Source organism: Oculina patagonica, chromosome 4 (assembly GCF_052425735.1).
Source record: "Oculina patagonica isolate OP01 chromosome 4, crgOcupat, whole genome shotgun sequence".
In the NCBI taxonomy this organism is placed as follows: Eukaryota; Metazoa; Cnidaria; class Anthozoa; order Scleractinia; family Oculinidae; genus Oculina; species Oculina patagonica.
Window position 1 is genome coordinate 26,721,209 of NC_135761.1, and position 22,516 is coordinate 26,743,724.

The 22,516-nt window shown below is 38.5% G+C and overlaps 1 protein-coding gene across 1 annotated transcript in view; it reads right to left on the reverse strand.

Annotated features, from left to right (window-relative positions):
* The window catches only part of LOC144650048 (polycystin-1-like protein 2), a 117,830-nt gene extending 97,415 nt beyond the window's left edge, over nucleotides 1-20,415 (reverse strand). Inside the window, 6 exon segments of the mRNA XM_078509692.1 lie at nucleotides 7,923-8,288; nucleotides 10,382-10,465; nucleotides 14,596-14,809; nucleotides 15,557-15,648; nucleotides 19,560-19,640; nucleotides 20,309-20,415. Coding sequence (XP_078365818.1) covers nucleotides 7,923-8,288; nucleotides 10,382-10,465; nucleotides 14,596-14,665 — 520 coding nt within the window. The 5' untranslated portion in view covers nucleotides 14,666-14,809; nucleotides 15,557-15,648; nucleotides 19,560-19,640; nucleotides 20,309-20,415.
* Between the last annotated feature and the right edge of the window lie 2,101 nt (nucleotides 20,416-22,516).

Below are 22,516 nucleotides of genomic sequence, written 5' to 3' on the forward strand. Positions count from 1 at the left end.
GCAACAAGGTCTGGTTTTCTCTGGCAAGACTTCCCATCTAAACACCATTAAATTACAACTTTCAAAACAAGTTTAAAAGATTGTATGTACTACTATGTGTGATGACTAGGTCACTTATGTTAGTTTTAGTTTTGATTTTATTTTAGTCACCAAAGTTTTTAGTTCATTTTATTTTCTGTAATGTGGATTATTATTGTGGGACGAAAAGCAAGTGAGAAAGAGGAAAATAGTTTTAACTATTTTCACTAAATAGTTTTAACTATTTTCGTCTGCTGAATTGTAGGATCTTTTAAGATCTAAAAGATCCTACAATTCAACAGACGAACGGCGATTTAAGCGTTAGCGTTGACTTAGCTTAAACTCAAAATAGAGCCAAGAGTAAGACAAATACTGAAAGAGAAAAATGTTGATGCATCCGCTGTTCAGAAAAGTCGGTATTTTTTATTTAAGCTAGGTTATTCATAAGTCGATGACAAAACAGACCTGGTGTTGGTGACACTGAAGGCTGAAAAGAAAGCACGGTTGTACTTATGTACCATGGCTTTGCTGTCAAAATACTTTCTGTAGCTGGAAAATGAAGGAAAAAATTCAAAATATTGGTTTAGATCAAGAGAAAACCACACACACGTATTTCGGTTTATTGAAATGCCAAGAATCTATGGTACTCAGAGGTCAATGTTTTTGTATAAATATCCAAACAAACAATAAGTGCAATAGTCAACTACATAAATTGCAATTTGGTAACGTGATTGCAAAGTCAATTTTGAGATGTCCATAATACAAACAGACCTGATGCTGTCGGTGCCCGGGTGTAGGTGCTCCTGAAAAGTGAAGATTAACTTGTATGTGACGATTTTGTGTTCAAAATGTCATCTAAAAAACTTATGAAAAATATAACAAATTTATGGCGTCATATCATTTGGTATCCTAGCCGAATAGGAACTTAATCCTGTAGATCTTGCATAATTGTATAAGGAGTGCTTTCAGTGATACAGCAGGATCAAAGTACGCATCTTACTAGCAAAACAATTTTTCAAGCGGTTTGGACTGGCCATTTGTACTGAGTTCAGTGCCAAACACTACATCTAACGCTCTTATATCAAGCTAGAAATAGCAATATTTGAATAAAAACAAAACAAAACAAACCTGTTGATGTCGCTAAAGGAGTGGTGGCAACGGCCCAACTGTTACTTGATGTCGGAGGCCATGAGTAAGGTTGTGTCAAATCAACGGAAGCTGGGCTTGCAGTTTCATTAACTGTAATTAAACAAGGAACACTTGGTAAATGTGCACCAGTAAAATGAAGAAAATGAAGCGCTTATGCTAATGAGGCAAATATTGTAAACAAAGATTGCCCTATTGGTTGAGTATTATTAAAAATAATGTTTTCGCGTTGAACTACGCGGACCTATTTTTGTGATAGCCGAATTTACCTTTTAGAAGAAAATACCCATCTTCTGCAACGCATCTCGCAAAATAAAAACTGTTCTCGCCATGTTTCATGGATGAAGTATTAGCAGCAAGTCTACCTTCAGAAGCTATTATCTGAATAATCCCTCCTGCTCCGCCTCCTAAAATGTACATGTTACTAGGTTCTTGTCCATTTCCTCCTTCCACACTAAGTCTTCCCTTCTCCTGTATTTGTACCTGTTGAAAAAGAATAGTCATTTTATCAGCACCTAACGGTGATTCCATTAAATATATAGACAACTCTTGTAAGAGAAATTGCTATTTACTTGTAGCTTACTAGAAGGATCTCTATCCAAACTAGGCTGTCTCTTTGTTCTATCATCTCAAATCAGAACATTCTAGCCATTTGTAACTCTGAAATTTGCTTGTGGAGGTTTCTGAAGAACTGAGTACATTCACTGGATAGCTTAGAAGTTTTTATTTGTTTAATGGAAGAAACTTCTCGTTTCTCCGAAAAATGCTTTCCGTAGAATTAATTATTACAACCGGTCAGTTCCCACGAAAAAGGAGAGCGCAGTCAGTGGATGGACATCAACTTACCTTTTGAGCTTTTAGGCGAATTAGTCCCCCAGATCCCCCAGAACAAATACTTAAGTTGTCTGCCGTTTGAGCTGAAGCTATGATGGATGCATCTAAAGTTGGAAATATATAAATTTAAGATTAGAGCTTCAGTTAGAGGTCGATCGATTAACAGTTTCAGAAAAACGATATTTATATTGTTACATTTTTGAAAGGCTGACCAGTCTTTTACGCCAATGTATTGAGTGTTATTTTAGTCTTTGAAATTAACAATTGCTTTTATTACCAAATACACAAGACAAAAAACATATGCTTACTGCTCCTAATCAACTAACCTTTATGCATTAATTAAACTGTAATAATTAAACTCAGCCATGGTCGGTTCATATACTCTAATTACTTAGGCAATGGGCAATGCACTCAGTCTACCAAAAATACCCTCGCTGTATCACTGGAAAATCATCTCGTAGCCTTTAAAAAACTTTGAAAGAATTAAGGAGGCGTACAGGTCCGCAAATGATCCCGGGACCGCAAGTGATCCCAAATTGGACTGCAAATGATCCCAGTACCGGAATATTCGTGTGAATGATACAACAGAATACTTGAAATGGCGTGGACTTTATGAATAGTCTATGGATGTATTTTTATAAAAGACAAGTGCCTCAGGCATAATAAAACGCAACGATAAAAAGCGGTGAAAATAACGCGCGAAATAAAAAAATTAACATGTGACTATCTAAGTTTTTCATTTAGAAAACGCACCTAAAAGATAAACATGAATCTTCGTAGACACCTTTCTGCTGTCTAATTAGCCACTTAGAATTTTTTTCCCTGTACAATGCTGCCCAGGTAGACAGGAGCCTCCTTTTCCTTGGAAGCGCACAAAATTTTTACGTGCAAATTTTGGAGATTAGGGAGTGGTCATTATTTATGGGGAGGGGGGGTTGGTGAATGAGAGGGGGGGCAAAAAAGTTTGGTCGCCTGTTTAAGGGGGGGGGGGCAAAAAAATTTGGAATCACAGAAGGGGGGATCAAAAAAGTTTGCGCATATTTTTGGTGTTTCAACATGGCAATTGTTAGGCTTCCTACGATGCAAATATACATGTATTTTTGGCTGTTCAAAAAACTGTATTAAACAATCCGTAACAAAGCTTCTTAAATTAAATTGCAAAAGGGTTCCATTCCAAGCTTGGATGGGAGTTTGACAGGTGGCTGCCCCAAATGAAAGGCTTTGCTGTTTTAGTAAATAATTGAGGCCCTTGATTATGACTCTAAGTGTCAGATCTTCTAGACCACTCAAACTAAGGACATCAAGGAAGGACATCAAGCAGTCATCATGCACATGTTTTTTCTAAAGGGGGGCATAAAAATAATCTGATGTTGCCTTCCCCCATTCACCAACGCCCCCTCCCCATAAATAATGACCACTCCCTTATGACAGATTTGTAGTTTTTTTTTAAACCGTTATTTGAAAACACATTTTTCTTCACAATTCCTTCTTGGAAATATTAAATGAAATACAGTAAACGGTTACAGCGTCTCTGGATAGATTTATTTGCATACCGCACGCATAGAGCTGTCAACTTTTGAAACTGAAATTAAAAAGCAGAGAAAACGTAGAATGAGAGAATTTACTAAACTAATTCTCTCATTCTACGTTGTATCGGTCTCTGCTTTTCAAGTTCAGTTTCCATGTGTCAAACCGATTAGATCACTCAGTTGATCCAACGTATACCGGTAGGAGATCGTACACGGTTTGCTTGCTTGAACTTTTAATTGTCAACTTTTGCACGTGCAAATTTCTTACTGTCAATTAATCTGTACTGAAAGCTACGCGAAAATGAAGTCAGTTTTTTTGGAAAAATTTTCATTTGCCTTTAAGCTCCAGAACATTGTGAAAATCCTGTGTCAGAATATATTTCAGTGACTTGATTAAGACATTCAAAGAATAAAATAAACACACAGACTTCGAAAGTGAGTAGCTCGATAACAAGAGTCGGAGATCGATATGATTGAAATCAGCAACAAAACTCGACTTTCTTCCAGACTTTTCGTCTAGACATTAGCGACCTTCAGATTTGACTACGAGTACGCTTACGACTTTGGAATTTCGACACAATTATTTCCCCCAAACTATAACTTTTCCCAGTTGCTGACTAACACATAAATAAACGTTAGGGATAAGATTGGTGTGATAAGTGATTATAGGAGGCACACGAATTTTGTTTGAAAACTCGCACTCGTACTCAAACTCTTACTCGTAGTCCAATCTGAAGGTCGTTAATATTTATAATGTCAACCTATTAACGCTGCGTGGCTGCGTGTGAATGAATGGCTACCACCTAAAAGCATTTCGCCGAAAATAAATCATCCCTTGATTAGAGAGAGTTCATATTTCTGTAGGTTGGATTGTTAAACTTTATGCCACGTTTAAGGTTACTAATCGGTGCATATTTATCAGCTATATTGATAAAGTTGTGGTTTTGAATTTACTTTAGTAAATCGTTCAAATACGGTTCATTCTCTCGTTATAATTGTTTTTTCTAATTGTTGTATTATTAATAAAGAAATGGATTTAATTAATTGAAATCCCCTGTCGAAATTCTTTAGTCCACGCCTATCTATGTTTTACGGTTAGGCGACTGTTTCCGGTCCGAGGATCATTTGCGGTTCAATGTGGGGATCATTTCTGGTCCTGGGATCATTTGCGGTCCAATTTGGGGATCGTTTGCGGTCCCAGGATCATTTGCGGGTCGAGATCATTTGCGGGCCTGTACAAGGCTCAAACAGCTTTCGGTTTTTTCCAGCTCTCATACTTTGATGATTAATCAACATCGTTGCCAGGGCTTTTCTTTTGGATTTGGAGCGGGCAAAAGCCCTGGGAACGAGATTGATGATTAAATGCTACAAACATTTATCAGTAACCACTTCAAAAATTGTATAAAACAAATGCCCAATAAAGTCGGATTAGTGCCAGTTTTAGCAAATCTTCGTTGAAGCAGTCGAAGAATTAATTTCCTATTTATTTTATCAAATCAAACACTAGCGCGAGCGCCCACGTGTACCCCGAAAGTGGTCGCACGTATAAATACGTCATGTTACATAGTAGCTTCTGGGACGAAAACCGCGGGCTCAGTCACTTCTCGGAGAAGTGATGTCGCCATCAACTGGCACTTGTTCCCCAGGCTGAATCATTGACAAACAAATTTTGGTTATTTTCTTGACGTCATTGGTAGCCATAGCAACGATTTAACCTTTTAAAAAGACCCTTAATTTTTTTTCTTTTAGTGCTTATGAGGAATAGTCCGGTGACCCCAATTTTATATTATTGAATTATGATCAGCATGTTAAGATACAACTTTTTGCAAAGTTGAAAAAATTTCTTCGGAGCGGTTTCAGAGCTTTGAAAAATTTAAAGTGGCTCCGCTCTGTTGGCTTTCGTACTGAAAACTGTTTTGAGCCTCCTTAAGGTGATCTTCGACAGAAATAGACTGCAAAACAGTCGTTTTCTCTCTTAAGTCGTTGGATCGAGCTCACCTTCAGAATACCCTTTGAGCTTTACGATATGCCTTCGGTACTTTAAAAGTAAAAACGCTCAGTGTGAATGGCTCATGAGCGTTTTTGTTTTATTCTGGTGCAAAGTAGATATTTGTCTTTCTTATTTTTCCCTTAGATAATTGATAGCAGAACATTTCTAGGTCATTACTTATGATAATCGCTCCTTTTTCAGCTACAAGTTCTATGGCTCCGCCTCCAGCTACACTTCCGGATTTCCGTAAGCACGAACCTGAAGTAAAAGAGGATCAAAATTAACAGTCAAAATGACTTATAACGCCGTAACGGTTCGGTTGGCTAAAGAAATTGACTAATTGTGAAAGATACGAAGTCCTAGAGCACTGGAGGACGACATATGAATCAAAGGACTTTATTAACCGATTAAACAGTGATCTAGGATTGATTTTATTTCTGACCTTGAAATTGATGCTTTCGATTGGTCAGGCACATTTTCCGGTAATTTTCGTTTGTCCAGAATGTATGATAATTATAATTGTCTGTGCGATGTGGATGGTGTACAAGGTTATATAATCAACAATATCTAACCTCCACTTCCTCCCAGCAGTGATTTGGTGTTATTTTGATCGTATGATGGACCTGAATCTATGAAGCTGGAGGAAGACTGCGCCTTTCCTCCATGGCTGGACCCAGATATACATTGGCCTGACACTCGAAAAACTGGGTCTATTACGTCTAATCCTCCAGGACCAAGACCTATAAAAGTGTTTAAAGAACTTGAAAATTTCCTTGTTTCGGTAATAAATCAGGGGGAAGCTACGGGTACTATATAAAATATTGTGTATATGAACGTGATTACAAGATCGTACAGGCTTATATCTTTTGACATAATGCAAGGATTCCAAATTTAATGGACATTGACAACGCGTGTTTGAAAACCTTCCCATGTCTATTTCAGGGTTAGGGTTTTGAGAGCAGCGGTATACCTCCGCCCGAAGTTCTGAAGAGTAGCCCTTGAAACATACGGAACCGATCACTTGACCGTTTATTAGTACTGAGAAGTACTAGAAGGGATACGGAGGAGTCAAAGGCATGACCTTTCGCACACCGGTCAAACGCTACACCATTGAGCCACAGGAAACTCGTGGGAGCTAGGCCGTATAACTACTGTAGGTTCAAATGTGATAAATTTCCCGCGTACTGCCAGTATTCGTTTTGTCGATGAACGGGCATTATATATACAGTAATGATAGTATACTGCTGTTTGAAAAAGATTACCCTACAAAAGCGTAAAAGACTGTGAGGTTACGCAAAAAGATATTTTCGGTTGGTGTAGTTTAACATCACTTGATCGAAGTTCACGGCGTTTTATCGTGTAAGAATTAACAACTGCTCTTTTCACTTACTTGCATTTTTTGCGCGGATTGAACTAAACACAACACTAGATTCGAAAGGGGGGATTATTTCAAACCATAAATCAGTTATGGTACATAAAAAAGAAATAACGTGGGCTTTTAGTGTTTGAGCGCTGTTAAGAAACAAATTTTCACACACTGAACCAACACTAAAAAGTAAATGTGGTGCACGAATAAGTATAAAAGCCTAAAATTACCTTGTTTTCTTGTTCAAATGGTTGTTATGATCTCCATTTAGAGAGGGGCCCTTGTTAAAAAATGGAACTTCCAGCAGGGGTTTAGAGAGGGGGTATAAAAGAGAGAAAGAGAGAGGGGAGGGAGAGTTTTATTGAGTTTTTACGGTAAATGCTAATTTATCAGTAAGGTTTTTTTATTATAAAATTCATTTGTAGGAAGAGAATTCCTAAGATTTCCTTAGCGAAAAGTTTATCTCTTGTGACTAGAATCACGATACATCGTGAATGATTATGACCAGTACCGGCTTTGATTTGGTGAAAACAGCAAATGGCAAGCTTGATCTGAAAAAAACTGAAAATTTATCATTACTGGAATAAAACAAACGGACAGTGATGAACAGATATGATACTGATTCTGACGTGACATCAACTGAGAAAGAAAGCGAAACTTCCAGCAGGGTTCTAAAAAGGAGGTATAAAAAAGAGAGAGGGAGGGGAGGGAGAGGTGTTTTTACGGTAAATGCTAATTTTTCTAAGTTATGTTTTTTTATTATAAAATCCATTCGTAGGAGGAGGATTCCTGAGATTTCCTTAGCGAAAAGTTTATCTCTTGTGACTAGTTATAGAATCACAAGACATCGTAAATTGATTATGCATCAATTATCAGTGCCGGCTTCGATTTGGTGAAGCTAGGTGCGAAAAACTGAAAAATTATCATTACTGGAATAAAAGAAACGGACAGTGATGAACAGATGTAATATTCTGACGTGACATGAAAAAGCCGTCTACAACTGAGAAAGAAAGCGGGATATCTGTTAAGCTCTACTTACCTTTATAGAAATGTATTTCAGAGTTGGGTGGATATGGTCGTCCAACCATGACTGGAGATGATGACTGTGTGAATCCACCAAGACATGTTGTATTGAGCACCGTCTTCCCGCAAGTCATGTTGACATCGGTTTGTATTGAAATGTTTCCATTCAGACTTGTTATACTAAGAGCATACTTCCCGAATACTTCAACTATTGAACCGCTCCTGAACTCAATGTTACCACTGAATGTTATGTTGGCAACAAGATGGCTGCCATATAAGGATCTTCTGGTTTGAACTGATGAGCTGTAACTGCAACTTGTACAATTAATGAATGGAACAGTCGTGTTAATCTGCAGTACTTCACCGCGGTTAAGAACAAGACCTAAAAAGATACGAACAATTATTAGAATATGGAATCTCTCCCAGCTAAAAATTTGGACTGGTAGCACATTTAATTTCGTTTTGGTGTAGAAAAACAAATTATAGCTTTCCACCTTGACAAAATATTTATATTAAAAAATGGAAAACTGAATTTTTCTTTGGTGAGTTGATTTGATCCAATCAGCCCAGTTAGAAAGAGTCTTATGAAAATCTCTTTTGAGCTTTTTAAACTCGACCAAGGAAGGGGGAAATACTTCGCCAAACAATATGGCTTTCATGTTTAGATCGTGATGTTTAAAAATCATCCAATTTGGAAACCTTTCTATGCCAAATATCATTCATGATGAGAAGAGGAACAGGAGTAAAGTTAGGTTCGGCTCGACTTGTGTTGGGAAAACTCGAATTTTATTTTCAAGTAGTTTGTTTAACTGAGCTAGAGCTAATAGTAGTTTGTTTAACTGAAACATCTTTCTTGCATCTACACCAAGATTAACATTCACATCATCAGTTCAGTTCATTCTATTAACTGTGCGACCGGTACATAGTCCAGGAATTTTCTCAATCATTTCTGCGTTACTGAAACACAATGAAAGTATCCTTAAAGATATAAGTACAAAAATACAAAAAGAAGGTTTTTGTTCTTTATTTTTCAGGAAAGGATTTTCTCACGGCTTAGAATCGAATTTGTTATTACCGCCAAATACAGTAAAAACCCGCGCCTGGTAAGAACAAGTGGATTAAGAACACCCAGGCCTGATTTTAGGAAATAAAATACCATTTATATAAGAACACATTCAGCCTAAAAAAAGGAAAGTTGTTCTTATATGGAAAAATATCAAAGATCAACACTACTTTTCATTGCACACATAATAGTTCCACCCCAATTACAGTACAGTATTGCCTTGATTTATCAATTTTATTAAAATTAAAATACAATTGTGTGCATATATATTGATTTCATCTATTGGTGGCCTAGTATGTTCCTTATTTTAAGTAACTTTTTTTAGGCACACTTAAGAACACTTACAGGCTGATTTTGCAGATTATAACCCTTTATATAAGAACCAAATCAGCCTGAACCGCCAAAATAGGTGTTCTTATACGCTGGTTTTTACTGTAACTCGTGAATGAAATAAGGAGAACTATTACACTATTTTCAGTGTCGTTTGTCTGCCAACTGCTGAAAAAAGATCAGGCGGAAATTTTTTTCTTTTTTTCCCTTGTAAATGTATAAACATAATGAAAAATTCTGACTTTTAAGTTATTCAAAGCGGAAATAACTTTTTATAGTCTGGGTGGAATATATAAATTTATTATATAAACTGCAGTGGTTTAGCGAGTGGTAGCAAATCGAGAAAAATGGTATCACACATGTGTGGATAAAAATGATATCCACACATGTGTGATATCATTTTTGACTAATCTGCTCGCAGAGATTTTCATGTTTCAATGCTCAATGAGCCAAAGTAAATCGATATTAAGTCGAAACATATTCGGATCTTCCTCGGCAATTTTCGGTAATCTTTTCTTTTTATAGTCTGGGTGAAATATATAAATATTACATAATGTCGGGTGTTAGACCCTGCGCCTTCAAGATTTTCAAGTGAACGAGTATGCAAACTAAAACGCATTTAAAAAGTGCTTTTGATGATATAGCAGGATCAAAGTACGCAGCTTATTAGCGAGCTTTTTTTTCCACGTGGTTTGACAAAGAGTTCTTTGGACTTACCATTGAACACTTCATTTAGTACTATATATATTATAGAGCAGTTTTCAATGGAGCGTCAGTCTGGCAAAATCTCACAAAGAACGCAGACAATCAAGTTAACTAATCAAAACTCGAAGCAAATACATGTAGCCGGCATGAAGCGCGGGAAAATGTGCACAAGCGAGTCACGATTGGTTTTGTTTTAACTCTGATTGGCTGAGAAAGTGACGCAAGTGTTTTAAACCAATCACAAAACGTAGTAATGCAAAACAAATGCAAACGCGAATTACATTCGGCACTCAAGTGAAAACCACTTTATATCAAGCTAGAAATAGCAATATTTGAATACGGTTAACAAAGAACATACCCAAACAGACAAAACAAACCTGTTGATGTCGCTAAAGGAGTGGTAGGAGGCCATGAGTAAGGTTGTTTCAAATTAACGGAACTTGGGCTTGCAGTGTCATTAACTGTAACAAAACAAGTAACACTTGGTAAATATGCTTTTGACAAGTGCCAGTTGTCTCACAGAAACGGCTGAACGGTAAATGGTGGACAAAAATGAGACAAGATTCGAACTATATAACAAAATTTTGATGATAAGACTTGATAACAATGTAGAGTGCAAGAAGAGTCAAAAGAAAAGGAGAATTATCGAGGGGTTACAGAAGACGTGAAATAAACACAAAAGCCGTAAGGTTAAAAAAAGTCGGAGCTAACGGCATTCCAACATCCTCGAGTCTGCTTTAGTTCAGCAAAGCGAAAACGCGAAGAAGGACCAATGAAGTACCGGTAACTTCTTACTTTTGAAGACGAAAGTGCAAGCATTCTTTTTTTTTTTTGCTAAGAGATTCCTAATAAAAAGATAGGTAACGCCTGCCATGGAGTAGCTGAAAGAAAAGATCGCTCAATAACAGCAAGAGGCAAGAGTATCTAGAAGAGGCTAATCTAACCTGTGTTAAGTCCAGTAAAGAAAATAAACTTATCTAACTCATATGAAACCAAGTGATATAAATTTATGCGCCCAGTTTAGTTTTGAGCTAAGATTTTCGGTATTCAGGCTTAAGAAACAGGTGCTAAAGGCTGAAAAGTTTTCTTCTTGCAGCGCACGAAGTTTGTCAAACCCACCTAAAAGAGTTAAGCCAAGAATGGTAGCTACAGTTAAGGGATTATTACGCTTTGCTTTTCTTTGTTTTATTGTATTTAATGTTGTACATAGTTTTATCTAAATCAATATCTATTTTTAAAGTTTATACCATTGTTATATTTCCGTTATTGTTATATTTTTGTGAGGGCCACAAGTTTATCAGTTTGATTACTGTCAGGTGTCACCCTCGTTAAATAAAGTCATACTTACTTACTTACTTACTTTAAATTCAGTGATGAAAAGATTATAGATTTAAAGTCGAAACATTTCGTGCAGATCAAATGTTTAGTCAGCAAAGTAAAGTTAAAGGACAAAAATGAGACAGGCGTTTCCATCATGTGGTGGCGCAATGGAAAGCAAACTTGGTCCCATGCCGCTTCCTCCTCAAAAGAGAATCTTAACCCTATTCAGACCGGGGGGTGAGGGGGGGGGGGGGGGGCTTTTGAGGCCCGCGCTGACTTTGAACTCTTATAATTTTTTTTTTAAGATTTAACCAAACGCTGCTAAACTTTTTGAGTTTTCCTAAAATTAATCTGGCAATAATTTGGTAGGGTTGGATGATGTGTCATTAACTTGGCATCACCATGGCAACGGCATTTTGCGGGTATGTTTTCCCAAATTTGTAATTTTGCGTGTTTCTGTTAATAAAAACCAACTTAAATGGAATTAATTTTTACATTTTTACGGGTTTAAAGCACATTTTTATCGATTTTGAGTACTTTGTAGTAATTTTGGGTGGTTTTCTGGCACTTTGTAGAAAATTTGAAATCCAAGATGGCGGAACCAAGATGGCGGCTGTTTTTACATCATGATGTAATTGTCACGTTATATGACGTCATCATCCCACGTGACGTATACCAAAAGAAAGATGTTCGGACATACAATACATCCTATAAGTTTCATTGTGATTGCTTGAATATTCTGGAAGTTACATAGGGGGGGGGGGGGGGGGCTTTTGAGGCCCGCGCTGACTTTGAACTCTTATAATTTTTTTTTTAAGATTTAACCAAACGCTGCTAAACTTTTTGAGTTTTCCTAAAATTAATCTGGCAATAATTTGGTAGGGTTGGATGATGTGTCATGAACTTGGCATCACCATGGCAACGGCATTTTGCGGGTATGTTTTCCCAAATTTGTAATTTTGCGTGTTTCTGTTAATAAAAACCAACTTAAATGAATGTGTGTCCAGCAGTAGTAGTGAAATATATATATATGATAATTAGGCCGCATTTGCATTTATCATATATATATATTTCACTGCTACTGCTGGACACACATTCATTTATTTCACATATACTTGGGCCGAGTATCATGTCCACCATAAAGGGATTACCCATATACGACCGCTCTCATGTGGCTTTGATAGCTCAGTGGTAGAGCATTGCACTGGCAACGCAAAGGTCGTGGGTTCGACTCCCGCTCAGAGCCTGAAAATTTTTTTCAGGTCTTCAGTAGTGTAAGGCCGCATTTGCATTTATCATATATATATATTTCACTGCTACTGCTGGACACACATTCATTTATTTCACATATACTTGGGCCGAGTATCATGTCCACCATAAAGGGATTACCCATATACGACCACTCTCATGTGGCTTTGATAGCTCAGTGGTAGAGCATTGCACTGGCAACGCAAAGGTCGTGGGTTCGACTCCCGCTCAGAGCCTGAAAATTTTTTTCAGGTCTTCAGTAGTGTAAGGCCGCATTTGCATTTATCATATATATATATTTCACTGCTACTGCTGGACACACATTCATTTATTTCACATATACTTGGGCCGAGTATCATGTCCACCATAAAGGGATTACCCATATACGACCGCTCTCATGTGGCTTTGATAGCTCAGTGGTAGAGCATTGCACTGGCAACGCAAAGGTCGTGGGTTCGACTCCCGCTCAGAGCCTGAAAATTTTTTTCAGGTCTTCAGTGGTAGGCCGCATTTGCATTTATCATATATAAAAACCAACTTAAATGGAATTAATTTTTACATTTTTACGGGTTTAAAGCACATTTTTATCGATTTTGAGTACTTTGTAGTAATTTTGGGTGGTTTTCTGGCACTTTGTAGAAAATTTGAAATCCAAGATGGCGGAACCAAGATGGCGGCTGTTTTTACATCATGATGTAATTGTCACGTTATATGACGTCATCATCCCACGTGACGTATACCAAAAGAAAGATGTTCGGACATACAATACATCCTATAAGTTTCATTGTGATTGCTTGAATATTCTGGAAGTTACATAGGGGGGGGGGGCTTCCGAAGCCAACCCCGGTCAGAGAAGGTCCAAAAAAGCCCGACTTTAAATCTTAGAAGAATGAAATCGCTGGTTTCTTCGCACACCGTGCCTATTCTCCCGCTGTGATAAATCAGGCACTGGAACGCGTCAGTACCGTCTCCCGCCAAACAGCCCTGCGATCAGACTCCTCTTCTCCGTCGGGACAACAAACCTTCCCCTTGTCTTGACATACCACCCAAACAACGAGAGAAGGTAAGAAACACCAGGGATATTTTTGAATCCGCAAAAATTCTGTGTGCCTATCGCCATGATAGCAATTTGCGTGACATCTTTGGTCCATAGCGGTCTCTCCACAACCGAATCAAGGGAAGAAGAGTCAAGAACCTTTGCTTGTGGTCGACAACGCTGCACTTACCTGTCCACACACCAAAGCATCGCAGACCGTTAAAACGTCAAGGGGTCAGCTGGCAATGCGACATAGGTGCACCTGCACGACAAGTAATTTAGTTTACATCATTTCTTGCAGTGCGTGCCCTATGTGCTACATTGGTGAAACGTCGCTCGGTGAAAAAGACTTAGACCTCCCTGTTGCGAGACATTTCAATTCCCCTGGCCACAGTATTAACGAAATGTTCGTGTCTGTTATCTGCGCCGGATTCAAAACCACGCGGGGTCGACGTCGCACAGAAGCAAGGCTAATTTTTGCATCAAAATACTCTGCATCCAAACGGAATAAACATTGACTTTGCTTTTCTGTGACATCACAAGCGCGCGCTTTTGTATGTCGAAGGCGCACTTTTTTTTTTTTTTAAATCTATGAGCGTGTGCTATCAGTTAACGGCATTTCTACGCTGATGAAGAGACAGAAGTCTCGAAATGTCTGAGAAATTTGTACTTCAGCACATTAACAATATTTTTGTTTAAGTTTTGTCATATCATACATACATACAGTTTTTCTTGATTTGTGTTTTTAAAGTTAAAGGAGCTCGACACTTGAATTGTCACGGCAATTTTCATATCGCGACAAAGCCTGTCGCTTGTGTATTATTGAAAATGATATCTTCGCGTTTTACTTCAGAATAAATGAGTACTCGTATATTTTTCAAAGGCAAAAAATTGCATTCTCTTTGGGCAAATCATGATTGTCTTAGCAAACAATGATAATGACATCCGTACGCTACGCGGACCTATTTTTGTGATAGCCGCATTTACCTTTCAGAAGAAAATACCCATCTTCTGCATCGCAACCCACACCGCCATAAGTGCTAGAGCCATGTTTCATGGATGACGTATTAGCAGCAAGACTACCTTCAGAAGCTATTATCTGAATAATCCCTCCTGCTCCTCCTCCTAAGAGGTACGTATTACTAGGTTGTTGTCCATTTCCTCCTTCGACACTAAGTCTTCCCTTCTCCTGTATTTGTACCTGTTGGAAAAGAATATTCATTTAATCAGCACTAACAGCGAATCCACTGCTATTAATTAAAAACTATATTTTATAGAAAATGAATAGCCATTTTATCGGCAACGAAAGGCGATTCCACAAAATACATAAACAAATTGTATAGCAAATGTCCATTTATAGACTACTCCTGAGAGAGAAATTGATATTTACTGGTAGCTTACTAGAATCATCTCTATCCAATTTAGGCTATCTTTTTGTTTTAAATCAAATCATTCCAGCCATGCACGACTCTGACGTTTGATTGATGAACTGGTAAAATCAATGGATAAATTTCTTACGTTATTTCATGACATTATAGTTGTAGGTATACAATAAAACGATGTTTATCAGAGAAATAGCTCATGTGAGGGTTAATTGCACACCTTGCCTGTTAAGTAGCAAAAAGCGCACGAATTTCGTTGGAATTGCTTTACTATCGGCAAAGATTCCCGTAGACGCCAACCGTCATTCATATCTTTTATTGTATTCACCTCCCGTGTTGAACGCTCGTTACAGCTTCCCAAAATATTTTAACTACTCCCAGATTTTGATGAGAGTTTCCGCACATAAAGATATGATAACCGATGCTAAGTAGTTTTTATTGTTTTACAGAATAACTACCGGTTTCTCAGTAAAACGCATTCCAAGAAACTAAATATTACAACTAGCTCCCAAAAAACAGGAGAACGTAGTCAGTGGTTAATTATTTTGTGATATACATTAGCTTACCTTTTGAGCTTTAAGGCGAATAAGTCCCCCAGATCCCCCAGAACAAATACTTGAGCTGCCTGCCGTTTGAGCTGAAGCTATGATGGACGCATCTAAAGTTGGATAAATGTATTTCTTAGATAAGAGCTACATTTAAAGTTGATAATTAAACTATTATCAAGTTTTTGAAAAAAAGATAATTATCAACATTTCAATCAGTTTAATCATTAGACTAAAGGTCATCACATAATTTCCAGTGCAATTTGGAATATAAAATAAAAATACTCACGAAAAGATTTTTAAGGTTAACAAAAATTATACGCGAGTGCAGTGAATTTAATTTGAAGTCTTTTACATAGAGGGCAAAATTGCTTAATGCTCATTGGCTGAGGCAGAGGGCATTTTTCCTTAATTTTGGTAATTGCCCCGGGCAAAATTACTTGGTCCTGATTGGACAAACAGGAAAATTGCTCGTTTCTGATTGGCTGAGCGCGCTGCACTTCGTTGGCTTCAAGACGGCGGGATTTTGAGCAGCATTTTCAAACACAGCTCTCGCTTGTACATCGATCTTTTCGAAATTTGACCTCAGTTTCCGCAGATATGTGATGAAAATGGAATGGAAACGGGGTGATAGCTTGAAACGAAGATCCGAAAGCTGAAACAGAAGATTATTATAGTTGAAAACGGTACAAAAACTCATTTCAAACTCATTCATAGCGGCCGGCAATTGACATCTCTGTTTCACTTCTGTCATCTCTCATCACTAGCAACCCAGCATATAAAGGAGGACATATAAAGTTTGTTCTGTGAAAGAAGGTCACATTTACCGGACAAATTACTTCTGCAAGTTCGTTTGAGGTCGTCGTTTGCTGTTATCTTTGTCGAGGACTGACATGTGAAGCCGCTCGTAGAGGAAAGCTTTAAAACGTGGAAAGAGGTGAATAAAATTATGCTTACGTTTATATTGAGTATTCGCTTGTTCAATAGTAAATAGCTTAGGTAATGAACGTTTATTCGTGTCTCACGATAGAATCGCTTTGAGATGTTAATCGCGACGTTTCGACTTCAATACTGCTAGTCTTCATCAGGCGATGAGGTCGATTGTTTATGCGTCGCTATTTATGCACGTTGGTTCGCTGTGATTGGTTCATTTCGATCCTCATTATTATTCCGACTAACAGATGATGTTCCCTCATAGGTCCGCTTTGTAGTTGAACGGCTGTTATGCTTTCTGATCGTAGGTATCCATGCTTCAGGAATTTCAATTCCGCTATCTCTATTGATGTTATTAGAATGAAGTCTTATTTGGATAGCCTCTTTGACCCTGCGTGTGTACCGGTGAGGGTCACGATCGATAAACTTGACTTGATTCCATAAAGGAATATGCCCCGTTTCGTTTGCGTGCTCCGAAACTGCGGAGGTTTGTGTATGAGCAAGCCTTATGTCTCTGTCGTGTTCTTTTATCCTGTCTTGCATCGCTCTCCCTGTTTCCCCTATATATACTTTGCCGCATTCACATGGAATTTTGTATACAATACCATCTTGTTTGCCTGGTTGTAGGGCGTCTTTCGGTCGTACTAAGTAAGACCGAAGAGTTGTGTCAGATTTAAAGACGGTGCGAACGCCTTGTTCTTGTAGGCAGCGGCGAAGAACCTCTGATACACCTTTAATATAGGGTAAAACCGCAGTAGATTTAAATTCCTGCGTGGGTTCGTTGTTGGCTGTTGGTCTTGTGGTCTTAGTAAGTTTTCATATGAACGAAGACGGATGACCGTTAGAAACAAGTACCGACGATAAATGTTTCTTTTCTTGAGAGATAACTGATGGTTTTGTTATGAGGAGTTTGGCTCGGTCATATAGACACTTAACAATACCACGCTTCACTGACTGAGGATGGTGTGAGTCATAGGCTAAGTACTGATCAGTGTGTGTGGGCTTTCTATATACACTGGTAGTAAGAAGGCCGTTTGAGTCCCTTATAACTGACGTGTCGAGAAAGGGAATGCTGATTATAAATCCAATATTTACAACTTTAATGACATTGTAAATAGCTTTTTTATTATTTTCACGACTTTCATACCCTTCGTTGCATACAACTGTCAGCGTTATTCTCTTCCGAACATCAAGATTTGCCCCGCGATTATCAGGAACGTTTTCGTTTTGCAAGCCAAATTAAGCTTCACGCTGTACATAAGTTTTTATTAGCTTCGACAATTTTCAGAAAATTTTGTCCTCTATCTCATAAACAAGTAATCACATGTTTCCTAGTAAAATTAAGGATTAATATCACTTGTGTTTTCCTGAGAAGTTGTTGCCCTCGTCGCTTTGCGACTCTGGCAATTTCTACAACTTCTGAAAACACAAGTGATATTAATCCTTAATTTTACTCGGCCCCATGCGATTACCTATACTTAGAAATAAGAAACGCACCCGAATGCATTGTTGAGTTATATAAGCACGCGGGAATTTTTAAGAACACGAGAGAAGTGCATAGAGAAGCACGAGGCACAGCCGAGTGCTTCCCGCACTTCTCGAGTGTTCTTAAAAATTCCCAAGTGCTTATAAAACTCAACAATGCACTAGGAGAAAGTTTTTTCTTTTCTTTTCAACGTGCATTATTTATGGGTTAGAGGCTGTTGTGAGTGTTTTGTTGACAAATACACGCACGCGCTGGCCGCACAATGAACGATAAAATTTCAATACTGCACGAGGCGTAGCCGAGTGCAGTATTGAAAATTTTGAGTTCATTGTGAGGCCAGCAAGTGCGTGTATTTGTCAACAAAACACGAACGGACAGACTCTAACCCTTTTAATATACAATCTGAGTACACTGCAAGCGATCATCGACTTAACGAACTTGTTTAAAAATAAGAAGTGTGGTAGTACATAAGTTTAATTACACGGGATTACATCAATAATATAAAAATCACAAATAAGCCGTAGAGAAATAAAGCTTAAAATGGTTCATAAAATCGTTCATCAGCTGTGGTCGTTCATAAATACAGTCAGCGAGAAGCTTGTTCAAAGCGAGTCGATAGCTTTCACAATCAAGCAACTTCAAGCAAGTCAATCGCACACAAAAACAACGCGATCAAATCACCATCTGGTCGGCGTTTTTCGACGGTGCGGCAGCAGGCCATATTTTCCCTCGAAATAGAAGCTATAGCAACCACGACAACGCTACCGTGAGTTCAGGGATTGTAAAGGGTCAGACTATCGTTGCTAATTATGTAAACGCATTGTTTTAAACCTAAAACTTCGTCGCGTTACTTTTTAGCGCTGAAATGCAAATGAATGTATCACAATTTTCAACGCATGTGGGGATCACAAATTACGTAAAACAAAGAACGACCAAGTCAACAAGCAACCTCGAAACAATAGAGAAAGTACAATAGCTCCGAACGGCACGGGAAAATTCAATCGCCACGTTTCATTACCATTTCCTTGGTCGTTTGATTTCACAACGAACACAACATGTTCACCTTTCCGGCTTTAAAGAAACAACTGAATAAACTTCTTTAACTTATATAAAAAGGAGCCGAACTCTCCCACTAGCCGACATGTTGTTGTTGTTGTTGAAATTGTCAGTTTGACAAGTTCAGAATGAGAGCATCTGTTCATGCGCCTTAGGGGTATCCGCTGACTAATTTCGATGCCTTACGTGTATCATTGAAAATTCTTCTGATTTGATTTGGTGATCTTTGGAAATCCTGGTTTCTTCAGCAGAAACCGTTGCAAACTTTATTCGAACTTACCTTCATGATAACGCCTTGAGCTTAAAGTTATGCCTTCGATTTCTGCTCAATTTTTTTGCCAGACTTTCAACCAATTTCTAGTACTTCTTGTCAAATTCCAGTTTCGCTTGCTGCTTTAGTTCTTCTAAGAATTTAGAACTTGAAGAGGGAAAACTTTCTGTAGGAATGGCTTATAAGAGTTTTAGTTTTACTCTGGTACAAAGGAGAAATTTATGTCTTTTCCTTCTAGATAATTAGAGATTGATAGCCGAACATTTCAAGGTCATTACTTATCGTAATCTCTCCTTTCTCAGCAACAAGTTCTATGGCTCCGCCTCCGGCTACACTTCCGGAAGTATGTAAGCACGAACCTGAAATGGAAAAGAATCAAAGTTAACAGCTAGTAGCACTTATAAGTTTGGTTTTTTCTTTAGGAGAAGCCTTTGATATTTGATGCAAAAGAATCGGCTCGGAAACGAAAGTAAACACGTGCTTCTAAAAAAAATCCCGGCCACCGCGAAAAAAAAAAACACATCATAAAAACTGCGTAAATACCTTGAGAAGTTTATTGCGTATCTAAATAATGGACTTCTACTGGGTGCTGTTCATTGGGCTAACAAATTAAACCTGAGCCTAAACATTATCCGAAAATTTAGTTATTGCCCGAGAAGCGAAGTTTTATGAAGCTGAGGGCTTTATTGGTCGATAAAACAGTGTTGAACTTGACGCCTCCAATTTCCATGATCGAATGGTCGGGTCAATTTTTCTGTTGCCCTGAGCTGTGGTTTAAAAAAACTGTCCGGTCGAAATGTTAGCCTGCGAATACAGCCGCCTCTCATCGCTCCTGGCCGGCTTGGCGTTAAGCGAGAGAGACGACGTCCCTCTCGTGAAACGCCAAACCGGTCGGGAGCGATGAAAGGCGGCTGTATTCGCAGGCTATCGAAGTGTTGCATACGGCGAATATTAACCAATTATGCAACTGGACGGAAGAATTCTTGCTGGTTTACAACAAGTGATAATCACTCCGAGACAGTCTCACCTCCGCTTCCTCCTAGCAATGATGTTGGGTCGTTTTTGCCGTATGAAGGACCTGACAACAAGACGCTGCCATACTGCGCCTTTCCTCCATGGCTGGAACCAGGTATACATTGGCGTCGTATATTAAATGTCTTGATCGTAATCTCTAATCCTCCAGTACCAAGACCTGTAAAATTGTAGAAAAATTTAAAATGTTAAACATTTCTAGAAACCTACATTTCTGGAAATGTTCTTATTCTATCAGATTCGCGAGTACCGGTATCCTATTTATAGACGGCTTTTTCCTCTCACTAGCAACCCATCACGTTAATGCGCGCCGTTGCTTGTTTACAATTAATTGTTTGACCTGACTCATCTCGTTTAGTCCCTTAAGAGAGCAAAAAGACAAGCAAACGGCACAACAGAATTACTGTTTATTTTAACTTCCGTTTAGCGAGGATTAGATCTTCCGCACACACAATCAGTTTCGTCCTTCGTCGATGATCGATAATAGAATTGAAATTACTAAAAAACGGAGCATCCAAATGGGACGTCTTCGTTTTGGAGTCAGATATACGAGATAACAGCGAGCTAAAGAGAAAATGATTTCTAAAGATAACGGAATGAGACTCTAGACAGTCACTTAATACAGTAGAAGCTCTCTTAACGGACACTCTCGTAAGCGGACAGCTCTACTTACCGCCGCCTTGTTTGAAACCCCGTTTTAACTCCCATACAAACTCTGTACTTTTACATTCTCGTAAGCTTACCTTCAAATATGGCATCTGTTTTGGGCAAACGTATTCCAACCATGACTGGAGACGATGACTGTGTGAATCCACCAAGACATGTTGTATTGAACACCGTCTCCCCGCAAGTTATGTTGACATCAGTTTGTATTAAAATGTTTTCACTCAGACTCGTTATGCTGAGAGCATACTTCCCGATTACTTCAACTACTGAACCGCTTCTGAACTCAATGTTACCACTGAATGTTATGTCGGCAACAAGATGTCTGCCATGTAAGGAGCTTCTGTTTTGAAGCGATGCAGTGTAATTGTAACTTGAAAATGTAATGGAAGGAGCAGTCGTGTTGATCTTCAGTTCTTCACCACTGTTAAGTATAAGATCACCGGCTAAAACGAAACAAAACAATTATCAGAATGTAGAACTTCCCCTTCAGGTAAAATCTGAACAAAAAGGACATTCAACCTCGTCTTTGGAGTTTGCCTTTTGGTCGAGGGTCGAGGGTAGGGTCGAGGGTATTTTTCCATTAAAAATAATTTAATTTTTTTTAATATAACTCTTGGTCCTGATTTTTGTGAAGCTCCAACAAAGATACCTTATGAAAAGATCATTACTGAGACCGAAAAGATGTGTTTTATGATCAGAGAGGAGGGGAGAAAGAAGAAAGTGAATGAAAATGAAGTTGACAGAGAAATAGACGAGCTTAGAGAGGAAGTGAAAGAGATTCTAAGAAAAACGAAGGACAAGAATTACATCACGAATTTAACAAAAGAAGAAATTAGAGGAAAGAAAAAAGCCATGAAAGACAAAGAGAAAGTGTTCCTACCTGCGGATAAAGGACGGATAATGGTCGCCATGGATCGATATGAGAGCAGGGGGGGGGGGGGGGCGAGGAAAGTTTCGAGTACAAGATGAAACAAGTACTCATTGACCTCAAAGCGATGTCGCAATGATCTTGGCATCCCCCAATTTTGGGCACCCCCGTACCAAGATCCCTAGTGATCTTGGCATCCCCTCAGGGGATGCCAAGATCACTAACAGCGTTGAATACAGCAGACTGGGGCAAGTGAAGCAAACCACAATTCCATTCAAAAACCATTTTGCTTTATCAGAATGCTTTGTCTTCATAAATTTAATCGTTCTTAGCAAACAGTATTGACGACTTCGCAAATATTCGCAAAGCTAAACAACCGTTTGATTCAAGTCCGCGTAATTAACTGCGCTGCGCAGTTCTTGCTCTGCACGTCCTTTTTTTTTTTAACTGCGCTGCGCAGTTCTTGCTCTGCACGTCCTTTTTTTTTTTTTTTAACTGCGCTGCGCAGTTCTTGCTCTGCACGTCCTTTTTTTTTTTTTTTTCTCAGTGACCAGACTGATGCCCCCGCTCGGCCAGGCTGGGGTCACGCAAGGTTTAAAAGCTAGAAAACACTTACTAATGGGAAATTTTCAAATGCTTTAGTCTTAATAAGCATGTTTAGCGTGAGAT